A 14882-nucleotide genomic window follows, 5' to 3' on the forward strand; every position below is an offset into this window, starting at 1 on the left:
CTAATACAGAGATTACAGAATAAATTCCTATGGAAAGTCTATATTATAATGAATAATATGAAGTTTTTTCATCTTATTGGTAATTTAAAAAGATGACCTACTATTTACTACCAGTTAAAGTTAGAAAACTCATTAGGAAGTTCACAGACTTTTTAGTAATAAAAGCCATAATTATGTGTGTAATATTTTAGTTTATTTATTTTTTCTATATAGATTTATGACCATCTTGGCCAGATTGAATTTTTAACAATTAACTTGAACCTATGACTCTAATTGGACAAGCATATTGAGGTTGTACAGAAATGTTAAATTGACAGTGATGGCATAAATATCAACAGTTTTTGAAATGCTGGTATTAGGGCAATATGAAGAGAAAATAGGGCTGTTAGGATATATTACTGGATTCTACCCAGTAATTTTGTTGCCCTGGATACTTTACAAAGTCCTTAGTATTAGATAGTCATACTTTCAAGATGAGTTTCTATTGATAAAAGAAAGTCCTTTTTAGGCTTATAAATTATATTTAAGTTTTACCAAGTAATGACTTTCAAAAATACTAGAAGTTCAATTTGTTTTTCAGAATTTAATTAGAAATGTATTAAATTATATTTCAAAGGCATGTATAAACATTCTATTTTAAGCAGTATTTTCTCTTTGAGTTTTTCCTTCATTGGCTTGACTTCTTAAAGGGGGCTAACTGCTTTGCTAATGGATATGTTAACCATATTCCAATATCCATCTGCACCATTCTACCAGGAACAGAATGGGAAACCAGAGTAAAATTACCCTGGAGAGGAGCACATGAGTAAAGGGAGATAACACATACACATGCCCATGCACACACAACATGTACACACAACTAAACCGTCCTGATGAACAGGAACAGAACTGGTTGGAAACATAGGTTTAGGTTTTCATCTTGTTTCCTTGGTTACTTAGGATTTCCAACTTCAAAGGGTAAAGTGAAATCTAGTTATGTAGTGAAAGAACAGGGCTAATGTTAGCCACAGTATCAGTGAATAGTATCTTTAGTTCACCATCAGCAAGCATTTTCAAAGGAGGAAGTGTGGGAATAGTATTGATGGCATGAAGATAAGCACACCTATTTCAGCCTTGACTGACTCATTAATCTCCCTTACCACACCCTTGAAAACGGAGAATATCAGTAGCTTATTTTATTCACTTTTTGCTCTGGGCTTTATGCTTATTTAACTCAGACTTAAACAAAAATAGACTTTTATAAGTAACTCCGTTTTAGCAGCTACATGGATTTATGACCATTATTTATATTGATGACTAATATAAATAATATACTTGATCAAAGTTATTAGTCTTAAGAACTAAATTTAGTTTCACATCATTCACTTTCCTGGGTTTCATAACATGACGTGAGGAAGTGAATCAGTCTACTTCCATGGAGTACACTGTAATGCAAACCACTGGTTTGCCTCCAGGTACACAGTGCTCCTGAGCTCTGGTGTTGCTGGGGGACTGCAAAAGCCTAACAGAGCATTTGACACATTGATCTCATATCAGTACACCCAAGTGTAGTCTTAACTCTAATGAGTATCATTGATTGTTTTTGTCTAGTACAAATATTGACATTGATATACTAGGCTTTAGTTTTAAAGTGTAGGAACGATGAATAGAGCATAAATGTTTAAACCCAAATGTAAATGAAAAAGCGTGGGGGAAATTGATTTTTGTTCATTCAGTTTTAACAGAAATAACAGTTTAAGATAATTTTTTATGTCATACTTATATTACTTTTCAAGGAAAAGACCATTTCAGGCATGAAGAATATCATTGCTGAGATGGAACAGGCATCAAGGTAAACCACTCATCCAACAAGAATTTGAGTACATATTTATTAGGGGCAAAGTACTATGTTAGGTACAAAGATAGTAAACGGGGGCTTAGTGTTACATAGAGGGTGGTAACTTTCTAATGTTGGAAGGAGGCCTAAGTCTGTGTAGGGAAGTAAAAGAGGATATGGCATCTGCCAAGGAAAGGGAAGGAAAAACAGCAGAGAACCGGAAGACCACAGGTAATGTTCAAGAGCCTCCTGAATGCAAGTAGGTGAGTGTTGGAACCCAAGGTGAGAGAGGAGGTGCGAGGGAGGAAAGGCTAAACACAGAGGCCTGTGTTACAGACAAATGAGTCTTGGTTTTATCCTTTGGGAAATAAGAAATCATTAAGGAATTTTGAGGAGAATTTTGTGTTAGAAAGGTTACCCACGTTGAAGAATGATGATAGATTGGGGTTGGGGAGTGTGGTCAGGGATGAGGTACTTATAAGGAAGAAAATCTAGGAAAATGCCAGGTTTTGAGGGATGAGTACCGGACGTGTAGAAAGTATGGAAAGCGATGGCTTTCCTCTGAATTGGAAGAGCCTTTGAGACCTTGCATATATGTCTCATAAGCAGTTAAATATGAGTCTGGAGTGTAAGGAGGAGGCCAAGGCTAGAGGTAATGACTTCAGAGTCTTCAGGGTATAGATGGGGCTGGGAGCCATGGATATGAATAGTATTTGTCTGAGGGAAGGCAGAGAGTAAGAAGAAACAGGAGACTAAGAGTTGAGCCCTCAGAACCCTTAGGTTTTAAGAGGGCAGAGGAAGAGGAACCTGCAAAGGAGACTAAGCCACGGTAGATAGAGGACAGATGAAAGCTTTCTTATATTTGAATGGCAGAAGTTTTGAAATACTTAGCTAATCATTGACTATTATGTATATTCAGCATCTTTTTTCCATAGTAAAATGTTGGCAACAAAGAGAAACTCAAATGCACTATTTTACAGTATTTATTCGTATAAATTTAAATGTGTTTAAAACTTCTTCAAATGTTTTTATGCTAACTGTCCATCTTCTGTCATGTGAGAATTTGTTATTCTGTTTCGGTAAAATGTCTCTTCTGACGTACTCTTTGATTTGTGCAATAGACAGTCTACTGAAGCGCTAATTATGTGTGAACAAGACATTTCCAGGATGCGCCGGCAGTTGGATGAAACAAATGATGAACTGGCTCAAATCGCCAGGGAAAGAGATATCTTGGCTCATGAGAATGACAATCTCCAAGAACAGTTTTCTAAAGCTAAACAAGAGAACCAGGTATATTTGTCCTAGTCTCTTTTTCTCCAAGAAAATACGTATTTCCTCTGAGATGCGGTTCTCCTTTCATTTTGTAGAAACCTCAGGCTCTGGAAGCAGCCATTTTTTACCTCTGTTACACAATATGCCACATAATTTCTAAATGAAACCCTCAGACATAAAATGTTAAATATTAAGGAAAGAGGGAACAGGGAATATAATAGATGTATATTCAACCCTAGAAGTACTCAACAAATGACAATAAAAGCTTTAGAAACTTTTAAGAAATGGTAGATTTACTTCAGGGACTATTATTCTAGGTATGAGTGTATGAACTATGCCACATTTTTTGGTTCTCTTTAGCACTAATTCTTTTCAGGAAAATTTCTTTTATAATTACTTCTTCTCTATGCCAATATACTTTATCCACATTTCTCATCTACACTAATAAAAGACAAACAGGACTTGTATGCATGCATATAAGCATAACCAATGGGCACAGCCACTGGGGGGTAGGGGAGGCCGGGGTAGTGTCAAGGGGTGGGGGGAAAGGAGACATATGTAATACTCTTTGTAATACTTTAAGCAATTAAAAAAAATAAAAAATAAACTAGTGTTCTACACACACAAAAAAGACAAACGTGCAAATTGACCGTACCTTCGCTATGCCTTAAGCCATGTCCACCAGCCAATCAGAGTGACTATATGCAAATTAACCTAACCAAGATAGCGGCCGGCAGCCACAGAACTGGAGCAAGCAGGAGGTTTGGTTGCCCCAATGATGGAGGAAGCCAAGCTTTCCACCTGCTCTGAGCTCCACTCAAAGCAACAAAGTTTCAATTATAGAAGTTAAATAAACCCCAGATACCTGCTTTCAGCCAGCTATGGCCACAGAGCTGGAGCGAGCAGGCGTGGGTTGCCCCTGGCGATGGAGGAAGCCAAGCCTGCCCTGGCCGGCTCTGAGCTCCACTCAAAGCTACAAAGTTTCAATTATAGAAGGTAAATAAATCCCAGAATAAAAAAGAAAAAGAGAGGCTGGGAGCTTCTGTCGCCGGGGGGGGAGGGGGGGGAGGCAGGGGGGAGGGGGGAACATTGGCCAGCCTGAAAACGGCCCTCAGCCCCTCACCCAGCCTGGCCAGGCACCCCAGTGGGAACCCCCCACCCTAAAGGGGGTGTGGCCAGCCTGCAAACAGCCATCAGTCCCTCACCCAGGCTGGCCAAACCTCCATGGATTGAGTGTCCCCACTGGGGGGGGCTTGACAAGCCTGCAAACAGCCATCAGCCCCTCACCCAGGCTGGCCAGGCACCCCAGCAGGACCCCCACCCTGATCCAGGACACCCTTCAGAGCAAACCAGCTGGCCCCCACCCATGCACCAGGCCTCTATCCTATATAATAAAAGGGTAATATGCAAATTGACCCAACAGCAGAACAACTGGGAATGACTGGTCACTATGACACACACTGACCACCAGGGGGCAGACGCTCAATGCAGGAGCTGCCTCCTGGTGGTCAGTGCGCTCCCACAGGGGGAGCTCTGTTCAGCCACAAGCCAGGGTGACTGCTGCCAGTACAGTGGTGGTGGTGGGAGCCTCTCCCGCCTCCTCAGCAGCACTAAGGATGTCAGACTGCAGCTTAGGCCTGCTCCCCTCTAGCAAGTGGACATCCCCCGAGGGCTCCCGGGCTGCCAGTGGGATGTCTGATTGCCAGCTTAGGCCCAATCCCCTGAGGGAGCGGGCCTAAGCCAGCAGGTGGTCAACCCCCGAGGGGTCCCAGACTGCAAGAGGGCACAGGCCAGGCTGAGGGACACCCCGGAGTGCACAAATTTTTGTGCACCCAGCCTCTAGTTTCCAATATCATTATTTTAATTTGACCATTAAAAACATTCTATTTGGAAGATTTCCTCCCCACTGAAAACTCTTCAATCTAAATGATATCCCCATGTACTGTCACTCTCAATATGTTTAGTTGCATCTTAAAATTCTGTATTTTAACCGTTAAATATTTTTAATTTTTATAAATAGATATAAAGATGCAACATTTTGTTAATTATAAAAATTGTATATTTTAAAAGACTGTGTTCAAAGTTAATGAATAATGGGATCCTGGGACAGAAAAGGGACAGTAAATAAAAATGAAAAATATTTGGCCCTGATGCTCACTTAGTAAGAGCATCATCCCGATACATCAAGGTTGTGGGTTCGATCTCCAGTCAGGGCACATACAAGAATCAACCAATGAAGTGGAACAACAAACCAGTACTTTCTCTCTCTCTCTCTCTCTCTCTCTCTCTCCTCTCTTTAAAAAAAAAAAAAAAAAACAGAAAAAAACCCCCATCATTATATAACATAAACTGATGAACAAAAACAGATCCAGAGACAGAAAAACATTGATCAGACCATCAAACCTTAGAGGGAAGGTAGGGGAAGGTGGAGATAAGGGAGAGATCAACCAAAGGACTTGTACACATGCATATAGGCCTAACCAATGGACACAGACACCGGGGGGTGAAGGTATGAGTGGGGTGGGGAGGGTAGAGAGGCAATGGGGAGATACGGACACATGTAATACCTTAATCAATAAAGAAAAATAAATAAAAAGTATAATTTGGCTGAGAAAAATAATAAAAATAAATCAATGAATAAAAAATTAAAAATGAAACAAATCTGAATAAAATATGGACTTTAATAATGTATCAATATTTTGATAAATGTAGCATATTAATGTAACAAGTTAATGAAAGAGGAAACTGAATATAGAGTAAATGTGGACTTTGTACTATTTTCACAACTTTTCTATAAGTCAAAAACTATATTTTTAAATTAATAGCAATGAAAACAAAAAAATGTAAATTTATAATTTTGTGTACTATAAAGCTAGAGAAAATAGGCTAAAGGTAAATATAACCTATATTTATGGAAAAACTAGATTAAAAACTCATTTTTACTACCCAGAGTTAGCCTCCATTAACATATTTTTTGCTAATTTTCAATATATTTTTAAAAATTTTTATTTTTTACAAGAACTTTTTATGTAGCTGGGATAAAACCACATGCCCCTTTACATCATGGTTTTCTACATGAGGGAGCAGTAGAGTGGAGTGTTTAGCACTCACATGAGTTTGAATCCCCCTGCCTGGCTGTGTGATAATATCACTAACTTCTCTGAATCTCAGTTTATCATCTTTAAACACAGGGAGTGAGACTATGCCTAAAAAGCACTTAGAGAGTCCAGTATAATCACTTGATAAATATTTTGTAGGGACACTATAAGCATTTACCTGCTTTGCTAAAATTTTATAAACTTTTTCTATAATCAGAAGAAAATTGGTAGGTATCATAGCAATTTTCATATTTTCAAGAGTAGTTTTTTTCATTTGAGTCATAGGCCCAAGGGTATAAGATGGATTCCCTCTGTGGAGGGCAGATAAAGAACCCTTATCACAGAAGATGTGGAAAACAGAAACCTTAAAAAATTTCACCCTGCCCTAACTGGTTTGACTCAGTGCTTAGAGTGTCAGCCTGTGCACCAAAGGGTCGTGTGTGTGTGTGTTTTTTTAAATAGGTTTTTATTGATTTCAGAGAGGAAGGGAGAAGAAAAAGAAATAGAAACATCAATGATGAGAGAGAATCATTGATCAGCTGCCTCCTGTACACCCCCACTGGGGATACAGCCTGCAACTCGAGCATGTGCCCTGACCGGGTATCAAACGACGACCTCATGGTTCATAGTTCAATGCTCAACCACTGAACCATGCTAGGCAGGCAAAGGTCTCAGTTCCAGTTCCCAATCAAGAGCACATATAGGGTTGCAGGTTCTATATCCAGCCAGTAGGGGAGTATTTGAGAGGCAACCAATCGATGTGCCTCTCTCACATCGATGTTTCTCTCTCTCCCCTCCCCGTCAATTCTATCTAAGAGCAATGGAAAAAATATCCTCAGGTGAGGATTAGAAAAAAGATATTTCACCTTGAGCACCACAATTTTTAACAAATTGGGATGAGGTATTTTTAGTGTTTGTCCTGATTTTTTTTCCCACCAACTATAGATGAACATTTTCCTCTGTTATGAAAAATTATTCCCAACATTTCTCATAGAAGCATAACATTCTATGTAGTTATATCATTATGTAGATGCTATTATTTGCTACATATTACTTACTGTGAATAAATATTGTTGTAATAACAATGCCTTAATGAGCATTCTGTTTTGTTAAATTTTGTTAGATTTAATTTCTTTTTTTAAAATTTTATTTTATTATTTAAAGTATTACAAATAGTAGTACATATGTCTCCTTTTTTCCCCCCATTGACCTTTCCCCGGCCTCCTCTACTACCCCCCCCCCATAGATTTAATTTCAAATTGAATCAAAGCTTATGAAGTTTTTTTTATTAGTATTACAAATGTCTCTTGATACATCACAGGATAGAAGATCACAGATTAGCTTTTTACAAATATACATTTACTCCAATGATACATGGAAATGCCCATTCTTTGCCATAACAGAATAGCTTTAAATCTTTGCTAATTTATAGGCAAATAGTATTTCATTATCTTAATTAGCATTTATCTGATTTACTAATAAATTTTTAACTTTTAAAAGTATTATCCACTTGTGCTTCCTTTTTTTGAATCATCTATTTGGGTCCTTTGCCCATTTACAGTTTGGACTCACATTTTCTCACTATTTTTATATGAGTTTTATATATTAGGTATATTACTTTTTACTTATAATAAATATATAGAAATTCGTGGTTTTGACACAGAGCAATTGTTTATTCGTTTCATAGTTAAATTTAGCTATATTTTCTCATAGGCCTTGTCTAAACAATTGAATGATACTCATAATGAACTTAATGATATAAAACAGAAGGTTCAAGATACTAATTTGGAGGTTAACAAGCTGAAGAATATATTAAAGTCTGAAGTACGTATGTATATTTCCCCTCCTTTCTCATGATAGCTGAGTTTTCACTGAAGTTACTAATCAGTTACACTCATGGGGAGAGCTGAATCAAGTCTTCCTTTAATGCACAGCATCTTTTAGTGTTGTCAGTGGTGGGTTAATTCTATATTTAGAACACCACCAATGTCCAGAATCCTCCCAACTGCATAAAGGACAGGGGACCAGAATCAACTTTGGTTCATTCATATTTGAAAATGGTAGAGTTCCATGTACAAACTTGGACAAAAGGCTCCATGTTGTGTAGCAGATTGAACATCTTAGCAACCTTGAACATAGTTAATGCTGAATTAGTGTAAGGCAGTTCCCCTTTTCTCCCTATCCTGTCAGGTTACCTGAAATGTCACCATTAAGGATTGGGGCTTTTAGATTCTGGAGTTGTGTTTTCAGACATCACACATCAAGTTTCTCTTAGCTTTTAGCATGCGAGTATGAGTTCTTTCACTGGGTTTCATTTCACAGCACCATTGGATGGATTCAGGCACCTCTTGCCCTAGACAGCACAAAGCACAACTGATAGCCTAGTAAGAATTGTCAGGTGCATTCTTCATTCACTCATCCATTCAGCATGCAGTGTGCTAGGTGCAGAGGTGCCAGAGATGAAAACTGAAAGGAAACATAATGGCACCCAGGCAGTGGGGACAACATCAGCAAAGGTGTTAGGGGAAATAGTAGGTCCTGTAGCTAGAGTGGCATGTATAGGTGGGTGATAACGGGTAAGAAGGACTTGTTTGAACACCATTTTCAGGACGCTTTTGTTACAACAGAAACACAGAAGTGATTTGAAGAACTGCCTTTAAGATTATTATGAAGATGTTGGGAAGAATAAATCAGAAGAGTAAGAATATCACGCAAGAGAGCAATTAGGAGAGGCTGTATGCATAATTCAGTCCAGAAGGGGAAGGGTTCCAGTGGAGGCAGTTGGCTTTGCTGTGGTGGAGTGTTGTAAGGAGCACAGGGGACCACCAGAGGGAGCTGTGGGGTACAGGGTTGGGGGTAAGACATCTTGAAAGAGAATTGGAGAATACCAAGCAGTTTCACTTTCTTCATGCTGTTGCCTATCTTGGTCCCCACACTACTCTGGCTTCTTTGGACAGATACAAAAAAGGGTAAAATATGGCCTCTTGGTTGCCACAAGGAAGGGGCCCTTGGTGGTTGGAGGCCAAGACGTTTTATGGCAATTCTTTTTTACCACTTAAACTTTGAACCTGTATTACCTAGTCACAAAATAAATTTAATATAAAAGTTGATTCCTATCTTTGAGGAATCCAAGTTGTTATTGGGGAGATTGTACATCTGCATCTAATTTCCTAAAGCTGTAAGGCAGTTTTAAGAGAACGGCATAAACAGTGAGTGCTACAGGAAGTTAAAGAGGGTAAATTTAGTTTATGTATATTGTACCATGTACCTCTCAAGTACATAGTCTGTACACAACTGTTATTTTTACTACAATAATGGAAAACACACATCAGATCCCTACTGGCACATTTGGTATATTTGAATCTTGAAAGTCAGAACAGTAGTTTGGCTTGTAAACTTGTTATCTAACACTCTGCAAAGATCTTTCAAATTAGTCAAAGTACCATCAGGCCACAAGGTGGTAATATTGATCTAATTTCAACCAGACTTATGGTTGAATCATATTGTGAGGATTTAAATCTGATTTGAAAGCCTTATAGTGTGAGACATTGTTTATTGCAATTTAGTCATTTTATTTAGTCCAATGCTTCTAAATGTGCACTGTTTATTAACAGGAGAGAAAGATCTAGTGCCTTTTAAATTTATTACCAAAATTATAAATTATTTTTTAGAATGAGTTGGCCAAACCATACTACTAAATATGTTTTTAAATATAGCCTCAAAATGATTACTAAATATAGTATATTATCTGTGGAGCTGACTGCTTTCCTCTAGAAATAAGATCCTACTTTAGTCCATCTGTTTTAAGGTTTTAAAAATGCAGTTCCATATTATATGCCCAATATATACCTGGATGTATAGTTATGAATAGTGTTTATTGGCATAGGTTTGATTTGTAGTTTCTGAGCCATTTCAGACAAGTTATTAGAGCAGTGAGCAAAAGTGGATCATAGCACAGTCCATGATGGAGTAACCTAAGGATGGGGTTCTGAATGAAAAGCCAGAATCAAACAGGAAATGCACCAAGCCAGGAGAAGTACCAGACGTTGATGCTTATTATATGCCATCAGTCAGAAGCTCTGTAGGCAGTACAACTCAGAAAAGTGGTCAGGAAGAAGGGACTAGAAAGATACCAAAGGTCAGGCCAAGGCAGACGCTCCGAAACCAGGCCAGCAACTAGTCAGTAAGCTGGTACATGGGAAATTGAAGCAGTGGAGGATTCTGTTTGAACAAAAGCAAATATAAGAACATATTCATCCATGTCCTAAAGAGGAGAGTAAGCAACTTCACGTGCCTGGATGGGTGAGTGTGACGCAGGAGCCAGGGCAGATGCTGGTCCCACCCACTTTTGTTAATTACAGGATGACCAATTTTCCAAACCGAGAGTGCAGGTGGGATTCCTCAAGGTTATGTTACAAGTGATCCTTGTGGCAAGAAAATTATCAATCACCTGACAAATAATGTTTAATTATATGTTGAACCTTTTATATCTTTTAAAGTATTACCTAGGATTTGCTTTTCAGGAATCTGAGAACCGGCAACTAATGGACCAACTCCAAAAAGCCAATGAAGATGCTGAAAATTGGGAAAATAAGGCCCGGCAAGCAGAGATAGACAACAATACCCTCAAATTAGAACTTATCACTGCTGAGGCAGAGGGTAACAGATTAAAAGAAAAGGTAGATGCCCTCAGTAGAGAGGTCGAGCAGGTGAGTTTGGGAGTGTGCTTGTAGTACGTCCTGCATCATGTTGAAGAGTTTAGTTTGGCTTTCCATAAATTAAATATGTAAACAAACATTTAAATTATTTAAATGTACTGTGAGTTGTGGCCTGATAACTGTTCTTGTATCCACTCTGGTTCTCTTCTAATCGATTTCCTGCCCTACCACTAGAGCAATCTTTAGCATTTTTCAAAATTAGGAACTATTTCAAATGTACCAAAAAGTGCAAAAATCAAGTAATATAAACGACATGCTTATACACCCCAACCCCATATTTAAGGATGCTCACATTTTGCCATATTTACTTCTAATTTTTCTTTATTTCAAGAAGCAAAATATTACAAGATCCAGCTCCTCATCCTATCCCCTTCTCCCTCCCTAGTGGTTAGTGTGTATAAGGTTCCTGGTTGTATAACTCTTTTGCATGTTCATATTTTCTACATATCTCTCACCCTCAGATGATGCATAAAGTTGTTTTTTGTGCTGTAAGTTTTTAAAAGTGATAATACACTATAAGTAACCATTTGCAACCTGCATTTTTTGCTCAATATTATAATTTTGAAATTTGTTAATTTTGATACAGTGTATATCTCAACAGTTGCATCTCTATTCATTGTATAAATCTTTTTAAAATTTATTCTTATATGGAAATTTAAGTGAATTCATTTTTTAAATAATAAAATGTTACAACATCCTTTTTTGTTTCTCCTTGAATATATATTTCTCTAGATTTGTGCCTGGAAGTGGAATAACTGGATCCACGATATGTACAATTTTAACTCTTCTTGGTATTATCAGATTGCTCTCTAAAGTATAACTCTTCCACCAGAAATCATGCAGTTATCATTTTCTCAAATACTAATCAGTACCTGATATTATCAGACATTTAATTTTTTCCCATACTTTTTGTTTCCTTGATTACAAGTGAAATTGGAGATCTTTTCATGTTTTTTCGCCATTCAGGATTCCTCTTTTATGAATTTTCTCTCAAGTTTCTGGAACAAATTTTCTTAAGCTCTCCTATATGCTATGGAGTTGTTTATCTTTTCAATATTCATTTAAAGGGATTACCTATGTATTCTTAATAATAATCCTTTTATCTGTAGCTTGTCTTTTCACTGTGTTTGCAATATAAACAGAAGTTTTAAATTCCTGTACTGCTGTAATTAGTCAACCCTTTACCATGTGGTTTATGCTTTTATGTCTTCTTTAGGAAATCTTTTGCTATCCCAAGACCAGAAAGATTATTTTCTTACATTTTCATTTAAAAGTTTTTCTAAATATATGTAATTTTGATCTTCACATTTAGATCTTTAATTTACTTGAGATTGATTTTGTATATAGTTTAAAATAGGTAATTTTATATTTTTGTGGATGGATTTCTGCCAACCTTACTTCACTGAATTATAAATCTACTTTGTCATAAAAATGTCCCTATACATTCTGCTCCATTGGTCAATTTGTCTATCTCCTTCCCAATGTATACTCTTGGAGCTTCTGTAGTTTTGTTAAGTCTTGATATCTGGTTGGATTCATGTTCCCCAAAATATATTGACTATACTTTTCCCTTATTTGACTCTCAAATAAATTTTATAATAAATTGATCACATTCCATGATTTAACATGGCAGCTCTACACAAACTGTCAACAGGTGAATAAACAAATTGTGATATAGCTAGACAATGGAATATTATGACAATATGAACTAATGAATGACTTCAAAATCATTGTGCTGAGTGAGAGAAGCCAAGACACAATGAGTACCGACTGTGTGATCCATAAAATTCTAGGGAAAGCAAATCTAATCCAGAATGACAGAAAGCAAACCCGTATTTGTAAGGACTCACTTGAATAACTGACATATTTTACTTAGAATTGTGTTTTATATATTAATATAGCTATCTAATTTATTGTTGACGAAGTACCTGTGTATCTAATTTTTAATCAATTGTATTGAAGTATAATTTACATGAAATAAAAACACTCATTTTAAGAGTGTGATCTGATGAGCTGTGACAAATGAACACACTGCGCAATCATCACTACAATCAAGTTACAGGACATTCTATCTCCTCCCTAATTCCCTCAAGCCCTTTTGCAATCAATCCATCCCAATTCCTAGGCAACTACCGGTTTGCTTTCTGTCATTCTGGATTAGATTTGCTTTCACTATTATTTTCATGTGAATGGAATCACACAATTGGTACTCATTATGTCCTGCTTCTCTCACTCAGCACAATGATTTTCATTAGTTCATATTGTCATCATATTCCACTGCCTAGCTATATCACAATTTGTTTATTCACCTGTTGATGGACAGTTTGTGTAGAGCTGCCATAACAAAATACCACAGATTGGAGGGCTTAAACAACAGAGATTTATTTTCTCACAGTTCAGGGGGCTGGAAGTCCAAGATCAAAGTGCCACAGGTTGGGTTTCTTCCGAGACCTCTCAAGTTGGTCCGCAGATGGATGCCTTACCTCTGTGTCCTCACACATTCCTCTGTGTGTGTGCATCCCTGCTGCCTCTCTTCTCGTAAGGACACCAGTTATATTGGATTAGGACCCCCTCCTTATGACCTCATTTAACCCTAATTGCCTCCTTTAAGGCCCTATCTCTAAATACAGTCACATTTGGGGTTAGCCTTCAGCATATGACTTTTGAGGGTACCCGATTCAGTTTATAACAGGTTCTTTCTATTTTGGGCCATTATGAATAAAATTGCTGTGAACATAGCATGTAAGCCCTTGTGTGCACATAAGTTTTTATTTTTCTTGGATAAATAACTAGGAGCGGAATTGATGGCCCTCATGGTAATTGTTCTCAACTTTGTAAGAGACTCACAAACTGCTTTCCAAATTGTTTGTTCCGCTTCACACTGCCATTTGCATTGTATGCGAGTTCCAGTTGCTCTCCATCTTTCCCAGCCCATGGCATTGTTAATAGATATCTCGTTGTAGGTTTAGTTTGCATTTCTTTCATGACTAATGATGTTGAGCAGCTTTCCATTCTGTATCGTATGTCTGATCACTAATATATCTTCCTTTATAAAGTATCCAGATAAGTTACTCATATTTTATTAGGGGTCTTGATATTAAGTTGTAAGAATTCTTTTGATTACTCTAGATGTTCCTATGTATATTTTTTTAATATTTACTTCCAGTCATTGGCTTGTCTTTTTATTTACTTAAGTCTGTTAAAGAGCAGAAGTTTGAAATTTTGTATGAAGTCCAATTTATCAGTTTTCTTTTATACTTTGCACTTCTTTGTCCTAATAGATCTGTGTAGATACTAAGGTGCATAGATTTTCTTCTGTTTCTTCTAGGAATATTATGCTTGTTATATTTAGATCTATGATATATTTTAAATTAATAGTTGTGTGTGATGCAAGATGGTCAAGGTTCATTTTATAAAATTTATATTTCAGTTACACTTGACCTGCAGTATTATATGAGTTTCAGGTGTGCAACACAGTGATTAGACATTTATATACTTTATGATGTGATCTCCACAAATCTAGTATCCATCTGACATCATACATAGTTATTATACAGTTATTGACTATATTTCCTATGCTGTATTTTACATCCCTGTGACTAGTTTTACAACTGGCAATTTGTAATTCTTAATCTCTTCATCTTTTTTACCCTTCCCCCCAATTCTCCTCTCATCTGGCAACCATCAATTTGTTCTCTATGAGTTTGTTTCTTTTCTGTGTGTTGGTGTTTTTTAGATTCACATATAAGTAAAATCATACGGTATTATTTGTCTTTCTCTGACTGACTTATTTCATTTAGCATAACACCCTCTAGGTCCATTCATATTGTCACAAGTGGCAAGATTTCTTTTTTATGGCTGAATAATATTCCATTGTAGATCTGAATGGCATCTTCTTTACCCATTCATCTATTGATGGACAGGCTACTCCCGTAACTTTGCTATTATAAATAATGCTAGAGTGAACACAGGGTGCAC

The 14882-nt window shown here is 37.1% G+C and overlaps 1 protein-coding gene across 4 annotated transcripts in view; it reads left to right on the top strand.

The window, feature by feature from the left end:
• The window catches only part of TSGA10 (testis specific 10), a 273384-nt gene that overhangs the window by 230224 nt on the left and 28278 nt on the right, over positions 1–14882 (top strand). For all 4 annotated transcript variants that reach the window (XM_036302250.1, XM_036302251.1, XM_036302252.1 and 1 more), the window contains 4 exons: positions 1776–1831; positions 2938–3106; positions 7900–8010; positions 10710–10895. In XM_036302250.1, the coding sequence (XP_036158143.1) occupies positions 1776–1831; positions 2938–3106; positions 7900–8010; positions 10710–10895 (522 nt within the window). The remainder of the gene's footprint in view (positions 1–1775; positions 1832–2937; positions 3107–7899; positions 8011–10709; positions 10896–14882) is intronic.

This window comes from Myotis myotis, unplaced genomic scaffold (genome assembly GCF_014108235.1).
Source record: "Myotis myotis isolate mMyoMyo1 unplaced genomic scaffold, mMyoMyo1.p scaffold_m19_p_30, whole genome shotgun sequence".
In the NCBI taxonomy this organism is placed as follows: domain Eukaryota; kingdom Metazoa; phylum Chordata; class Mammalia; order Chiroptera; family Vespertilionidae; genus Myotis; species Myotis myotis.